Below are 16,977 nucleotides of genomic sequence, written 5' to 3'. Positions count from 1 at the left end.
GTTCCTTCAAATGCCGTTTGTTAAGAAAAAAAAAAAAAACTTACTTACTTTTGGGCCATTGGAGTTAGAATCTGTTTCATTTCATCCATAATAAGCTCTAGTTTTTCTGGCTGTACTTCTAATACTTTGTCCAGAGTCGGGTGATCTGCTGACTGCAACAACAAAAAAATCAAACCCCTCTAAATCTAATCAAGTTTCTTCAACTTCAAAATGGAGAAACTCAATTACATTTTAAATAAAAAGCATAAATTTCGAATTTCCCACATCTATATAATGAAAGCCCTGTTGTATATACAGCCATAAGAAATCCCGGATTATCTGATTCTCAGTCTGTACACCCACCAACGTACTTAAAAAGCCAGGCTAAACGACCAACCACCTCACCCAGCCAACGCCTAATAGTAAGATCAAGCAATCAGTTCATGAATTCTTGCCACCATGTGTTCTGTAATTATCTGGATATTCCTCAAGCGACTATTACACAAAAGAAATAGAGCACTGAGTTCAACCCCAAAACTAGACCTGACTAGTGGAGGCAACCCAGGAATTAATTCATATCCCTGGAGATACATGGGTGAATTTATATCCCCCAGTCTGAAATAGATTCTTTAACTATTCTAGTCTCATTATCAGCATTTTTCAGCTTCTATCCCCATACTAAATACAAGGTTGGGCCTCTCCTCTTCCTCTCTGGTTACAACCTGGAGAAGGGTAATCCATACACATGAAGAAACACAGGAGAAGGCAGCAACAGGGAGGCTGACAGACATTAGCCAGAGCTGGTTGGGGGGTGGTCACAAAGCTTCGCTAACTATTAAGAGTCTTCTACCTTGTCTATCAGATTGCGGGACAGAAGTACTGAACAGTACACAGAGCATGTGGGAGGGAGTAACAACAGTCGTTTAATTTAATGGGAATTTAAAGATAGCACTCTGGGAGAAAGAGAAATCTAAGTATAATCACTTGCTCACTACACCAGAGACAAGATTATCCAAAAGAATAAAGGGTACAAGATGGTGCCTTAAAGGACCAGCCAAAGTAAAAATACATTCTGAAAACAGAGCACTGGAAGGAAAGGAACAGCACATGGGAAAAGCAAATGCTGGAAAAAACGTCATGGAATGTCACCTTGTAAAGCTGAAATGTGTTCCCATAGAGTTCCTCTGCCAGCATGTTCCTCTGTTCCAAAATGGCTTTGTCATTGTATGCGTACTCCACGATGGCTGATGCTTCTGAGTGCCGGAGCATCTTCCGCACGTGGCCTTTAAAACTTCTCATTATCTCTGCAATCTGTGGTTTACTCCTGAAGTCAGTGCGATCATGGGGAAAAATAAATGATAGAGGGACAAAGCCAGGTGGCAACCAAACTTAACTTAATTCTCCTGAAATCAACTCATCTAAGTGTGGGGAGGTCCACCAAAGGGAAACGCTTGGAGAAGGGAAATCACGCTGCCTTGTATTCTTACCTTAAGCACTCTACATTACTAGGTAAGCCTGGCTTTGCTTACTAGCTGAAAGACCCTGAGCTAGTCACTGAATCTTTCCATGCCTCAGCTTCTTCAGTCCTAAGACAGAGTAAGGCTGATTACGAGGAGAGAGCATTAGATGAGTGAGGATGCACAGAGAGCTGTGACTGGCACATGGTGCCCAATACATGTCAGGTCCCCTTACTCAACTGCTCAGCTTGGAAAATGTAGGGGAGGAGAAAAGGAGAAGGTAAAAGTCAAAGATACAGGGAAAAATGAATAAAACATATTCCAAGATTCTCTTTTGAAAGAGGACAATCACAAATATTTATATTACATCCTAAAAAAACTGAGCAACTGATAATTACAGCCAAAAATACACTTTTTGGAGTTTTGTCAACAGAAACTTTTTGTTGTTGGTTAGAATATTTTGGCACATGATTATACTAAAAAGAGAAATCAGGACAAGTATCAATCCACCAGTTTAGGAAGTTCTCCCATCTTGACACTTCCTAACTTCCTAACCCTGTCTAGTCCACTCACCTGCCCCTCCCAATCCTTTACCTTCTAAATACTGGTAACTAATTACACATTAATCATTCCACTTTTCTACTTCCATGGCTTCAAGATCTCCACCTAAGAATGGTGAAGGCGGTACCATTGTTTTACATTAATTTCAATAATTGTTTTAAGAACACACCACGTGGAAACATTATAGGTATCTGCTTAGGGCTGTTATTAAGATTCCAGACTTATAACTGACACTTGTACTCAACCAGTATCTGCACCTTTGAAAAACTAATGAAAATGTATTTTATAAATAAAACAACTAGGACTCTCTTGTTCCCTCCTGGCGTGAGCTGGGAGCTCTCTCCTCTCACTTTATTTCTAAAAAAAAAGCCTGTACCTTGCTCTCCTAAAAAAACATAATTAATTAATTAATTAATTAATTAATAAACAAACAAACAAATAAATAAATAAATAAAACAACTCACCCGTACATGAGAAATTTCTTGACAATATTTCTGGAATATTTAGCTTTACTTAATTCAACCAAATCATCTGAAAAACAAAATACATTACAATGATGTGATAACCTCACCGCAGTCCTCCAGAAACAAAGGAAACAACTACATAAATACATAATACTGGGAACACAAATAACTCTCTATCTCAGGCAAAGAATAAATAAAAACAAAAAAGGTCCTGTAGGATATACTGCTTTCTCTCAACAGGATTATTTTCCAGAACAGTACTTCAAGAGAAAACCAGTGACTTATTACAAATGACTACAATTAGTCTTCAATATATAAGAAATACCTTGAAGTTCTTCAAAAGCCTGTTTTCTCTGTTCTTCATTACCATACTGAATATAACACTGGATCACACGAGTTGAATCATGTGCAAATGCAATCTGTAGGAAAGACAGTTTGGGCCTTTAAACTAATTTTTTATTATATTATCTATGTTTTACTGCTACCTCTTTTAGAATTCCTTATTTAAGAAAAGGTAGGGTTCTTCATGAATAAAATCAAGCCTAGGTTACTTGGGAGTAGAAGTACTTGTTTTAATTGCACCAAACGACATTCTGAAACAGGGATGGATTTAAGCATTTTGAGTGATTCCTATCATTATAAGTAAGACCAAACCAAATCAAATCAAGTCTGTCCAATAATTACATTACTATATTTCTGTCTCTGAAAGCTACTTTTCCTAAAGAAGAATTTTCCAATTCAAACATTCTATTATTTTATGATTTTTTAATATAAATGATCTAAGAATGTTTGGCTTTGGCACCCAAAGGTATAAATGTAGGACAGATCTGTAAGTCTTGAAACAGAAGTAAATATATCTATACACACATTGGCAGTTATCAGCTACTCCCTTCATTTCTCACACTTTTATTATACACCCGAACATATATCCAGTTATATTTCTAGAAAAGTTGTGTTTCAAATCTAATTCTCCAACTCATCCCCACTCACAACTACTGGATGGATGATTAGAGCCTCACTGTAGGACACACTGATCAATTTTCTGTAGCAATAACCACAAATAATCAGTCATGCAGTATTATTTTTTTACTATGCTACAGTACCAGTCTACTTTCACAGCTTTCTATTTGTTGCTCAGTCTCTCTTTGAAGTTTTTTAATTCTAACAAATCAGAAGATGAAGGTACACCTCCCTCAAAGTCATGGATTTTGGAAGAATTCCCTTAAGTGAGCTCTGTATAGACATTTTTGATAAAACTTAAAAAAAATTTTTTAACAAGACTGTTCTCATGCATGCATTGACTACCTACTATAAAACCAATATCCATGCTTTAAATTTTTTCTCATTTAGATCTCAAAGAAACCTGAAGAGTGGGCTGTTATTTCCACTTTACAAATGAGAAAAGTAAGTTTATGAGAAACTAAGGAACTTGCTGTCCCTGTGACTCTGGGGATGAAACTTAACTTCTCAGAGACCCAGACGCATCAAATGGCCGACAGGAATTGATGACATTAACTTAAAGGACATAAGCACATAGCACAATTGCTAGCACACAGTATACAATCAATAAATAGGTTATTCTTGTCCAAAGACACACGTATTTTAAGCAGCAAAGATTTGAACACCAGACTAATTCCCAAGCCTACAACATGCAATAATAACCTAAGGGTAGATGGGAAAGGATCTTGAGTGTAAAATATTTAGATTGAGGATAACAGACTACTGCTAAAGCTGAGGAGTGGTTCTACCCTAAGAAGATCTTGTTCTATTCGTAAGAAAGCAGCAGCTGCAAACTTCCTATTTCAAGACATTCCCTCAAATGGCAACACAGCATCTGGTTAGACCCATGTGCAAGGTTTGGGCAAGGTTGGCCCTCTGTGATCCCCAAGGCTACTGGGTCTGTTGTATTAAAAGTGAACAATCACTGTTTATTGAAATACACAAGAGTCAACAGAAATTTATTATACAACAGGATTCAATAGTAATAATGAAAATGAGTTTAGAACTCCCAAATCTATGATATTTAAAGACCTTTGCATGATGTTTGTAAAGAGAAGCAATCATCTGTTTATATAACTTATACAACAAAAAAGCCAGCAATTTAGAACATACAGAAGTATATGGAGTTCAGAGCAAGACATTCTAACAAATTCTACTGAACTAATAAATTCCTTAAGATAACTTTTAAGTAAATGATTTAAAAAAGACACAGCCAAATTTGATAGTCTTTTTATAATTTCCCCAGCAGTAAATCCCTATTAAATTTTTTATGCAGTCAGTAGTATAAAAGGTTTTAGAAATTCATGGCCAAATCCATTTAAAACAACAATTTCACCTGTTATGATGGTCAACTACCCTGTACTGAGAGTGAGTCAGTTCCAATTGTTAAAAGTGTACTGTAAGTATGCTCTACTTACAGTTTTAATTTTTCCTTGGATCAACTTCTGTAAATCACTCATCAACTTCACTCTTTTTTCTTTGTCACAGTCTTTTCTATACATGAAAAGAAAAGAGGGAGCAAACATAGTTGAAGTAAAGATACTGTTTAACCACAAGAAACTAGAAACCATACCAGTGTATGCTCACCCAGTTTAGCATGATTTTCTCTTCAAAAGCAGCAAACCTCTGACATTAAAATTACTATTCCAGGGCAGCCAGAGAAAAGTAATTTTCTCAAAAGCAGAAACTCATCTTACAAGGTGTAATTTTATGCATCAATCTAAATCTTAACAGCCAGAACTTCAAAAGTAAGGAAAATAATAAAAGAAGTCCAAGATACCAAATACTTAAGTATCAAAACCTAGCCAATAAAAAAAAAACTGTCTTTCCATTTTCTCAGAAATCTCTCACAGAATGTCAAATCCATTTTAGCTGTCATATACTTTCATAAATACACCTGACACCATCCTAATTCCACACGTTTCTACAGTGGGAAGACATCCAAATACTAATGCCTCAGCTGGAATGTTCAGAGCACTCTCTAAATAATCCAAGGGCCAGGTCATTTACTTTAGGACAACTCACTATTTACACAGCACACTGCTACTCTTCCACCAACTCAAAGACACTAATAAAGATGCTGCTAGGTAGCATTACCTTCTTAAGATCTCCCAAATCTGCTTTGCCCGAACAACAATGTCATAGTTGGTTTTATCACTGAGTTGTCGGCTCTGCTTTAGTTCTTTCTTCCTCTTTTTGAAGTCGTCCCATTTGGGTTTCTTGGCTGCTGAGTCTAGTCATTAGAGAAATTATTTTCAATTACATTATCATTCTGAGTGCCATATACAAGTACAAATTAGGTACATAGGGCAATCACTAGTCAGGATCAATACTCATTGTGGAAACTAGAAGGGGGAACTCATCATTCCCTAGAAACTTATATTTTATTGTACTTTCTGAGCAGTTTATACATTTTAAATTTGGTTGAAACCAACCATTTTCATTCACTGAACAGCTGTATATTGATTCTTAACAGGATACTTATTAAGAAGAAAAAAGAAAAGTAAAAGGATTGCAAAAGCAACTGAAAAATGTTAAAGCTTTTTTTTCAGTTGTAAATAAAAATTCTAATTTAGAACATTACAATCATTTACCACTGGACTTTGGATATAATCAGTTCTTAATGAAAACAAAAATTAGTCCCCCAAAAACCAGGAAAAATAAAAGTATTAAAAAATTCACTATTCTGAGTTCTGCTAATATAAGTCATTTAATTATCAAAACCCTACCAGGCAGGTACTATTATTCTTTCTCCTTTCACCCTGGAGACACAATGGCACCAAGTAGTTAAGTTCAGTGTGTGAAGTCACACAACTGCTAAGTGGTAGAGCCAGGATTCAAACAGACAGAGGCCTCTCAAACAATCCTCTGCATCCTCTCGACAATGCATAGTCATGACTGGACATCAAAATTTCTAACTGCTTTACAGAATAATGCTCTAAAAGTCAAGGGTTTTTCTATTAGTGTTCTTTTGTTCTCAAAATCTAAGTACCTTACCAAATTGAATCAAAGAAGACCAATGAGGCCAAAGAATAACTTAATAAAATGGGTATTATTTACATGAGTACCCTGCAAAGAGCTCTTTGGAGAATTATGTTTTATTAAATATCTCCCTTTTTCTGATTAGAAATATACTCAGTATAAAGAACTTAGAAAATGCAAAAACCCAAAATCTTCCAATGATTCCCAAACCTAGATATAACTGTTAGCATTTATTTCCTTCTTGACATTTTTCTATAAATGTTTTATATTAATCTTTAAAAATTCAGAATTTTACTGCCTCACTTAAACATTGTACTTTAACCATTCTTCCATGAAACTAAATTATTTCTCAAGAATATAATTTTTAATGGCTACATAATTTACGACAGTGTATTTATTCCTTTTACTGTTTACTTATTTATTTCCTGCCTGGTAATTGAGTATTATAGTAAACAGAGGTCACATTTACAATTAACATTAGGGCATCATGCACTATACAACAGAGGACAATAGCTGACCCACAGCTCACTTAATTCTACAAACATTTGGGCATCTTTGACATATGCCATGCTAGGTTGCAGTAGATATACTTTGGTGATGGCTAGTATCTAATCCCCCTCAGTTGCTAGTATAAAAATATGAGAATAAAACTAGAGTTCCATTATCAGATGTCAGGAATGTATCTCCTATAGGAAAGGGAACCAGGGCTACAGCATGACAGGATCTTAATGTGAAAATGTGTGTGTCTAAAATTCATGTGCTAAGAACTGCAGTAGGAAAAAGGTTTAAGACCTATTAGAGAGGTTAGGAAAGAGAAGTTGAAAGAGAAAATACAGAGGGTAAGGACGGTATAGAGAAGAATGGAAAGAAAAAGGGATAAAACACTGGCACTGGAACATCAAAGGATCTTGCAGGCCTAATAAGAAATTATGACATTTCCTTTCCTTCCTCTCTCCTCTCCTCATCTTAAAGGCTGCTGTCCCTCTAGTGAGAGGCCCTAGGCTAGGTGACTGGACTGAGAGGGCCCCATGGCAGTGGACTCAGCTGGCAGCAAGGAACAGTATTAGCATATGTCATGTTGGAGAAAAAAAGAATTGAAAGACACTGGAAAATGATGTGCACTGATGCTGCTGAGAATGTGCATGTGGGTTAACCTGGCACGTGCCTGTTTGAGACTGCAGGATAGTGCACAAGAGGGCACACTGTACAATGACAGCAAAGTTTTGGTTGCAAACAGCCTCTCCAGTATCATGATGAAGAGATTAGCAGTTTGTTTCAATTGACAAACAGGATCCCTGCCTTCACTTCAAATCAGTTGGCAACTTGTCCTGAGCCGACTCACGTCAAACCTGCCATGTGTACAACACCCCTTATCAGGAATTGCCAACCAGATCTGTGCCACCTGACAGGTTAACTATATTAGGCAGGCCTAAGCTCTGGGAAGGGTCTTCACGTCTTATTTTCACCAAGGCATCCTTAGCCCATGGCAGGTATTTAGTTGAACACACTGATTCCTTAAGGACAGCTTCTATGTTGACTAGTTTGGGCCTATAGCCTTACTGGTTGTTAATTCTTTTTCTTCCCCATCTCCTGGCAAAGTGCATAAAAAACATATATTTATTTGTTGAATAAATGAATAAATAGATTTAAAAACTTTAGCCTACAGAAAGGGATGTTGTAGAGGTTCCAATATGACGCCATTACAGCTTAGCACAGCTAGGGTAATTCAGCAAGGGCCTAGAAAATAAGGAACTCTAAGTATCAGAGGACATTTGACCAGGGAAGATGCTTTCTGTTGTTTTCTTAATCCCACCTATACCACCTGCCTCCCCACCCCCTACCAGTAAATGCCACTGCTAAGGAAGAGAATGGGAGGTCTCCAACAGACTTCTAGGATCCCTGTGCACGACAGCTCAGGCGTTAAGAGTTTAGGCAGGGAAGGGCTTCCACAAAAACTAGCCTGAAGGTATCAGCACTTACCATCACTTTTACTGTCTAGCTGGAATTTTCTCTTCCTCTTGAATTTGTTTGCCTGCTGGAGTTTGTTCTTTGGTATTTTATCCCCTTGCTGCTTATTCTTGAACTGCTTTACACCTTTTTTCCCAGGTTTTGTGATACTTTTCTCAAAGTTCTTAGAGGTGATTTTAGGTCCACTTTCCTTAACAACTTTTCTTGGGAATGTCTTTGAAGAATGAGAATCTAGTAACAATAATAAATATAAGTTCAGTGATCCTGGGCCTATATCTCTTTTATTCACTGGGTCATATCTGTTGTAGAAAATCACATTCTTTAGTGAAACATACTTTGTCTTACTCTCAAATATGGATCAGAGTAGGACTTTTAAAAAAAAATCAAAATAAAACTTTAGAACTTTCTGATTATAAAACTGTAATACAGGTTCATTACAGAAAACCTAAAAAGTAGAAAAACACACAATAAATCTACCCATAAATCTAGGGATAACCACTATTGTCAGTTAGGTGTATTTCTGTTTTAAGTATATAGTAGAGATGAGATATTATTTATATGCATCTTTATATTCTACATTAATGACTCCTTGTCACTGAAATTTTTACATATAATTTTAAAAAGTTCAGTAACATATAAGTCTAAGAATAAAATGAATGCTTTACATTTAGAAACTGTATCATATAGACAAATTAAGGATGTTAACAAATTTCCAGTTTTGAAAAAGTGTATTCAAAGGCTATAATAAAATCATTTAATAAAAATCTTTGGTTAAAAAGCTTGCAAATTAAGTACCTAACAAATGAGATGAAAACTGTTATACTTATGCCCTAAGCCTGCTACCAGAAAAAAACTGCTGCTTAGCAAAAAAACCATTTACACAGTCCCTGACTTTTCTATTTTGCAACACTGACACCTGATGGAATAATAAGGACATCAGAATTAGAAATCCTGATGACACTTTTCGTTTGGTTTACCAGTAGCACGTATTAATCAACCACAACTTATCAAACCTTAAAATAAAATGTTGGGGTGTGACTAAAATGAGGCAACACCACAACGAGCTGAGATAAGAGCCTTTCATGAGGATAGCTTCCCCCAACTATACTGGCAATTTCTTTAACGTCTTGGTGTCACATGGAACACGCAAACTCTTATCTAATAACTCCTACCTTTTCCTGCTATTTTAATCCTAATCCTACCAAATACAGACTGGAATCTGCTACATGACCTCTCATTCCACCAACCTCTCCCTCCAATTAGAAGAGCTAAAACAACCGCATGGAAAGCATGTTTTGGTATAACTATCTTACCATTGTTTTTATGAAATCTGTTTTTCTCTTGTGGTGTCTTTGTACCCTTTCCTGTGAATTTCTTTTTCCCTTTAACTTCCATCATAGCAACTCTGGAAGACAAAAACAAACCCCAAGAAGGATCACTGCATTGCTCTTGGCAGTTAAGAGTCATTAGGCAGTCAGGGACATACTTAGTCCCTGAGCTGCACAGAGACAGGACAAATCACCTGGGCACAATAGGCGCACCCCACTCAAATCCAGGACATGTACAATCACTGTTTCTAACACTTCAAAATTGAACATAAACAAGGTATAAGCACAAAAACTAAGAAAACACACACACTTTGAAGTGTGCAATGTATCTGAAAAGCAGCCCTCCAGCAGCAGGTACCAGCTAGAAGTAGATCACATCACACAGGACACAGGGGTCAGTGTGTGTGTTTCTTGTACCGTGGGAAGCCCTTGTTATGAGAAACTGACAATATATCATCTGATTTCTTGGTTTCTATCCTAAAACGCCAGGAACAAATACTTGGTTGCACTTAACCGTATATTCAAATATAATAAAAAGAAGATAAGAGATTATATAAAAGTTCCTGTTATACACCCAATGTAGCTAAAACAGAAACTAACTTAAAATGTTTGTTATTATCTTAGAGGCAAACAGTAGTTCTCAGTGACCTCCAAAATAAGATTATGTTGACATATTTATTATTTTATTTAAGGGAAATCTGCTTAATAGGCCATTTCTGGGTACAGAGATCCCCATGGTGGACAGTGGACACTATAGACAAGGCCTCACCTACCCAAGGGTACTGAAAAGAGCAGTATATATCAGGAGCAAAAGTCACTTGGCTATTTCCTTACCTTTCAAAATTGTATAATTAACTCATTTCTAAATGTCTAAAGTTGACCCTCTCAAGTAGAGGTTAGGGATCCTTAGATAATACCAGGTATTTCTAAACAAGAATTTCCCATTGATGAATAACTAATTTCTCAAGATACCAGCAGATATAAGAGGAAAAAAGCCTTAAGAGATGAAATGTACATACTTTGGAAATGGTTAAATCAACATAATTAACCCAGTTTCTTTAAGGATAGCCTTTTCAGATCCTTTTAATTTGCTAATTTGAACCACTAGTCACCAAGCACAGGATAAAGTGTGCAGGATTTTTTACCTTGAGTTGTTCCACTTATTGGAATGCCAAAAGGGTCCAGCAGGGTTCCAAAGAACTCTCTGGAAAATGCAACTCTAGTCTAGGCCTCACTATTGATTCGGAAAAATGGATGGCCCCTGAATTACTCAGCTTCCTAAACCATTTATGACTCGAGTCATTTTTTAACTTGGCTATAGCCATCATAACCACATCTGTATCTCTTCACTCTTTGGTGCGTACAGCTGTTTGAATTCCATTAATCTGCATATTTTCTCTGTATATTCATTTTAACTTTTATCAAAACTAACAAATAACATTAGTAGAACAGTATTAACTTTGGATTTCACCAGTTTTTCTCCCCATGTCCATTTTCTGTTCCAGGACACATTGCATTCAGTCACCAAGTCTCTAGATCCCACCATCTGTGACAATTTCTGCCTGTGTTTGTTCCTCATGACAAGTGTCTACACTCTCGCAGAGTACTGGTTACACTTTGAATATCCCTCATCTGGGTTTTGTCTGACAGTTCTCTTGATTAGACTGGTATTAGGGATGTTTTTGAACAAAACCATGGAGGTGAGGTGCCCTCATCATCACATCATAGTAGGAGGACCATGAAATCAACATGATTGGTAATATTAACCTTTATCACTTGGTTAAGGTAGTATTTGCCAGGTTTTTCCACTGTCAAGTGACTCTTTCTCCCTAATCACACTCTACTTAACAGAAACAAGTAGTTGTGAGTGGGTGAGTGGGGATGGGTTGGAGAATCAGATTTGAAATAGAACTTTTCTAGGAATAAACTGGATATATGTTCAAGAGTATAATGAAGCGTGAGAAATGAGGGATTAGCTGATAATTGCCAATGTGTGTATAGATACATTTACTTCTGTAGCAAGACTTTCAGATGTGTCCTACATTTATACCTTTGGGTGCCAAACGCAAATATTCTTAGATCACTTATATTAAAAATCATAAAATAATAGAATTTTTGAATTGGCTGTCTGATACAGCTTCCACTGTCTCACCAATTTCATGCCATTTCCCTGCACTAACACCTTTAAATGTTTCCCTCTGTCAACAGGAAAAATTTCAAACCTACACTGGCATTCACAGCTATTCAGAATTTGGTACATACATACCTCCCCTCAAAAATACCACAGTAAAGCCAAACTTCCTATTTCTTTTTTTCAGGATCCAAACTTTAAGGCCATTCTATCAACATAAATCATATATTATTCAAATCCAGATAAAATGACAGTTTCTTCTCATTTCTTCTCTATTCCCCTCCCCTCTTTCCCAAATGATTCTCCTTCTTATTCCTGTGGCACATTTTGATGGCCTTCTTGTAACTTTGCAGGGACTTGAGATGTACTGAGTATGGACACACTATATGCCAAATTGAAAAAAAAAATCAAGTGTGATGTAAGAGAACAGAGAAGCAAACAGAAAATTAAAACAGAACATAATTGTTATAACTGAAGTACATATAAAGTATTAAGAGGGCCACAGAACTCAAGAGGGCCCAAGTAGGCTTTGTGAAGGGAAACAGCAGAGATTTCCTAAGGACAAGGTCATGTGACTGATCCTTCTGTATTCATCTCGGCAGGCTTAGCTTTGCACTATGAAAGTGGTAAACATTCAATACCCATCCTCTACATGTTGGCATTCCTCAGATCTTCCTTTCTCCACACTTCTCCCTAGGTGATCTCATCTAATCCCATGGTTTTCTATGCTGAGGACTCCCAAGCTGTTTCTCCATCAGGACTTCCTGGGCTCTGGACCTCTGTATCTAACTGCCTGACACCTCCATTTTATGTGTCTTACAGGTACGCTACACTTAGTAGGTACAACATAGAATTCTTTAACTCTATGCCCAGTGCAAAACACCCACAAATGATAACATCCTCATCTATCTTCTCCCATCTTAGCCAATGGCACTTCATCCACTTCACTGCTCAAGAAGAAACATAAGATTCACCCTTAACATTTCCCTCTCTTGTCTGCTACATTCAATGCTACAGTAAATTATCCGGAATCCCCTTTAAAAATACCTCTAACCCTCCAATTCCGTCACCACCACCACCCTAATCCAAACCATCAATACTCTCCCATTATATATGCAATCATAACCCCAATTATATACATTTTCTCGATAACTGGGGCCTACTGTGTTCCTTCCTTCCTCGTAAGCCTCGTGTTTTCTACAAATGGGAACGTTTTTCCCACGGTGTCGCTATCAGATCTAAACCATTCACTATGGCCTTTAAAACCGTACACAAACCTCGACACAACCTACCCTCTAATTTTTATCTTGTATTGCCGTACTCTTTATCTTACCTCACTACAAGAGGTCCCTTTTCTAAGACTTCCACGGCAGGGAACTGGCCCAAACTACTGCCTTTACTTAGTTTTCCCTGGACTTCCGGATTTCAGAGTCCACCTCTCATCATGCTTTGGGTCTCGGCTTTAGAGATCATTTCCTCAAACGCCCCTACTGTCCATCTCAGGACCCAGCTGGTTTCCTCCCCAGCGCTGATACCTACAAGTATACGCTCAAGTCATGAACTCGGCAACTAGCAATGATCAGGCCGAGTGGATGTGTCATACCACAGAAAGGCTCAACTCACCTAGAATGGGCCAGGATTTAAGAGGGTGAAGCTAGTTAGGTTAACCCAGCACTGTGGGAGCAAAACAGTAGGAAGACGAGTTCTAAACCTGCCCTGGGCACGAGGCTCCCCTCAGTCCCTAAACCAGCAGAACAGAAGCGGCCACAGATTAGCCAACGGGTGACAGCCGTGAGTGAACACCTCTACCCTCTCTGCGGCTCCAGAAGACGCTTCCCGTCCAGCGCCGGGCAGGAGGCGAACCCCTCCCAAGAGCGGTGTATAAGTGTGTGGCACTCACCGCGCACGTGGGGCCTAGACCCGCTCAGGCCGCCACTCCGCTGCCGCCGCCGCCGCCGCTTCCGCTTCCTCGACTTGCCCCGCCCGCGAGATCGCTTTTTCTTCTTCCGCGACTGAACTGGAGCTGAGAGTGCGGATTAGGATGGAAATTGAGCCTTTCTATTGGCCCGTTTCTGTGTACCTCATCTCAGGGCGCTAGGGCTGAGCGCCACTAGAGTTTTGGCCCTGTAAAGGATCCGTCGGATGCGGACGTATTCGCGGCTCCTGAAAATGATGTCATTAACCCTGTAGCTTCCCGGCCTGGGAAAAGTCTCTGGCCTCTGGATAGGGCTGGCCAGTTGTTGAAAGCGAGACTGGCTGCTCAGTCGAACCTCTACCCGAACTAGGGCTGAACTAGCAGCCGTATTTAGAGTGCGTTCATTGCATCCTCTCTGGCGGGCTAGCGTGGAGGACGAGATACCGCGGGAGTCGGCGTAACTCTAATCGCAATGTTTTCGCTTGCTAGCTGCGTGGCTTTGGGCAAATTACTAAAACAGTGAGCCTTGGCAACCTGATCAATGAAGTAGAGATAGCTAAATCATGTATAGAAGGCGCGGCGCACAGTGAATAGTCGTGATAAAGCGCTCAGTAAATCTTTGTCATTTTTAACGTCTGCCCATTCCTCCAGACTGCGGTTATCCCATTTTCCACTTCAGAAAATGAGACGGTAGTTAGGATGTTATCCCCATTTTACTGCTGAAGACACATCACAAACGTGGTGGTGACACTTGTCATTGGATTTAGGGCTCATTGGGATAATCCAGGATTGTCTGATCTGGAGGTCTTTACTGAGTTACATCTGCAAAGATATTTTTCCTAAAGCCACTTTCACAGGTCCTGGGAGTTGGAACACTGAAAGTTTTTGAGGGTCATCTGGAAAGTTGAGGAACTGGCACTTGATCCCAGGTGTGTGAAGCTTCAGATTTTACTGTCTTCCGGATCAAAACTGTTTCCTGCCCCTCAAGACATTAGGGTTTGTACTGGTCATTCACAGGCATCTATCCCACCACTCAGCACCTTGATGTTGACAAGTACTTACTGTCTACCCTAAGTATTATGTTTGAATTTCAGTTCATCTAAGTCTTATAAGAACAGGTCCCCCCCTCCCCTTATTTTATGGAAAAAGGGGAAACATACAGTAATGCTGATCTGGTGAGCCTGACTCCAAACTCAGCATGGCTGCTTCTGGACTGCTTCCCCCAATTGGTCAATTCAGAAAATGCTCAATAGAAAAGGACACAATAAGAATTTGCAGAGGTCCATCAATAGTGCCTATTAGGCAAATAATGTTATGTGCTAGCCAGAAAACACACAAACTAAAAAGTTCACAAATACATACTACCACACAATACCTGGAAGAGATACATTTGTTTTTTCAAGGTCATGTATAGCAGCATCCCATGTCCTCTCAGACATATCCATGTGACAGTCTAAAACATATACGTCAAAACCCTACTATTCATTTGCCTTTTCACCTGGAAGAAAAAGAAAAGTTACACATACCGAAGCCCTAGATTATTATTAATAATGCTTTTTATCAAGTCTTTTGTGCTGTCAAAAAGTGAACTGACTCAAGTGTTCATTTGTGTGGAGTGAGTTGAAAGTATTTTGTGGTTTTGCAGAATGCAACAGCTTATCATGGTGTCCTCTGGCAGCTGCATCTGGGGAGGTTTCTCCCTGTGCACTAGGTGAAACTTCAACCTGGAGAGGGTGAGGGTTCTTGACTCTGAAATTGAGATAGAATTCTTGAGCAGGATGGACAAGTGTAGGTAAGGAAGGAATTCATTAAAGTGAGAGTAGTAGCAGATAGCAGCTGCTTTGCAAGCAGCAGGAAGCAAGAAAGAACAAGGAAGCAAGAAAGAAAAGGAAGCTCATTGAACTCCTGCTCAGCATAGAGCAAATCCCTTGCCAACTCCTAAAGCGAGGGTCACCTGGTGTACAATGTCCACTTGGATCTGCATGCATGAGAACTAAGGCCCTGCCACCCCAAGATTTGGGGGAGCTGCAGAGCACTGAATAGAGTGAGATTATGTTCTGAGAACTTCCACTTCCTTACTGTTCTGAAATGACACAGGGAAAAAAGGACTGTGTTAAGACAAGAAAGTTGAATGAAATAGAGTGACAAAGACATTTACCACCAGAGGCGGTGAGTTCTTGTCTTTATCATGGAGAAGAGTTCAGAGACAAGTACAATCAGCTTATGAAACAAAGTTTATTTGATATAAGACACTATGCACTTAGAAGGGAGTGTGGGAAACCTCAGAGAGGAGACACACTTAAGGGTTTTATGGTTTGGGGTTTTATAGGGCCTTTTGTTAGGTTCCAGCATAACTCATGATGTATACAGGTGATTCATAATTCCTGTGAAGTTTTGTCATAAGAATAGGGTTATTTAGGTGACTGTGTTGGTCCAGATCCTGGCATTTTTTGTCCACATAGATTTATTTATACTCTGGAGGTCTGTCTCCTGCCCTGGTTACAGAGTTGCTTGATAAAGGGGCTGGAAGAAGAGGAAGAACAACATAGATTAAGGTAAAGAATAAGCTGAGCCTTTTTCACAGACTATGTAGATTTTGCAGTGACATGACCCTTGTCCTATGTCCCTTCCCTACCTCAATTTAATTTTGTAGTTAACCAAGTTAAGCCCATTAATTCTTTGAATTCTAATGATCTAAATGTTGACCATTATGTGTATTCCTAGAAGCATAAAATGCTCTTTCAAAATGATATAGCATACAATTTAATGCGTGCAACTAGACTTGTGCACATCCAAGGGGTTTATAGCAATGTAACTAAGAGGATTGGCATTTGAATCAAATGAGAGAGTCCAACTCTGTATGACTATGGACATGATAGTTAATTTATAGGGGCCTCAGTTCCTACATATGTAAAATAAGAATAACATTACTCATCTTTGAGAGTTGCTGTATGATTCAAAAATCATAATAACTAAATGTTGAGGGCTACATAGCTTCAGAGAGGAGAGAGACACACAGAGAGAGAGAACCATGCTGTATCCATTAGAAATATATTTAGCCTCAAGTAAGGGAAAGTTCAGCTAATAGTGGCTTAGCAATGATTTTTATCACACAACAAAAATTCTGAAGGTAGCTGTTTTAGTTCAATGATTCAACAATGTCATTAAAGACCCAAGCCCTTTCACAGTTTCT

At 38.6% G+C, this 16,977-nt stretch overlaps 1 protein-coding gene across 3 annotated transcripts in view; it reads right to left on the bottom strand.

Annotated features, from left to right (window-relative positions):
- Positions 1 to 13,903, bottom strand: part of PUM3 (pumilio RNA binding family member 3) — a 47,437-nt gene extending 33,534 nt beyond the window's left edge. The window contains exons 1-9 of one of the 3 annotated variants that reach the window (XM_073228596.1): positions 13,770 to 13,903; positions 9,724 to 9,815; positions 8,423 to 8,641; positions 5,558 to 5,693; positions 4,879 to 4,954; positions 2,787 to 2,880; positions 2,462 to 2,528; positions 1,129 to 1,303; positions 49 to 152 (exon numbers count right to left, since the gene is read on the bottom strand). In XM_073228596.1, the coding sequence (XP_073084697.1) occupies positions 49 to 152; positions 1,129 to 1,303; positions 2,462 to 2,528; positions 2,787 to 2,880; positions 4,879 to 4,954; positions 5,558 to 5,693; positions 8,423 to 8,641; positions 9,724 to 9,808 (956 nt within the window). In that variant the 5' untranslated portion in view covers positions 9,809 to 9,815; positions 13,770 to 13,903. Of the gene's footprint in view, positions 1 to 48; positions 153 to 1,128; positions 1,304 to 2,461; positions 2,529 to 2,786; positions 2,881 to 4,878; positions 4,955 to 5,557; positions 5,694 to 8,422; positions 8,642 to 9,723; positions 9,816 to 13,492; positions 13,734 to 13,769 lie in introns of those variants that run through there. The other 2 variants (XM_017651870.3, XM_017651871.3) reach the window with 2 other exon arrangements.
- Positions 13,904 to 16,977: the final 3,074 nt, after the last annotated feature.

Source organism: Manis javanica, chromosome 2 (genome assembly GCF_040802235.1).
Source record: "Manis javanica isolate MJ-LG chromosome 2, MJ_LKY, whole genome shotgun sequence".
Taxonomy (NCBI): domain Eukaryota; kingdom Metazoa; phylum Chordata; class Mammalia; order Pholidota; family Manidae; genus Manis; species Manis javanica.
The sequence above is the reverse complement of the archived record's forward strand: the minus strand, read 5'-3'. Positions and strand labels throughout refer to the sequence as shown.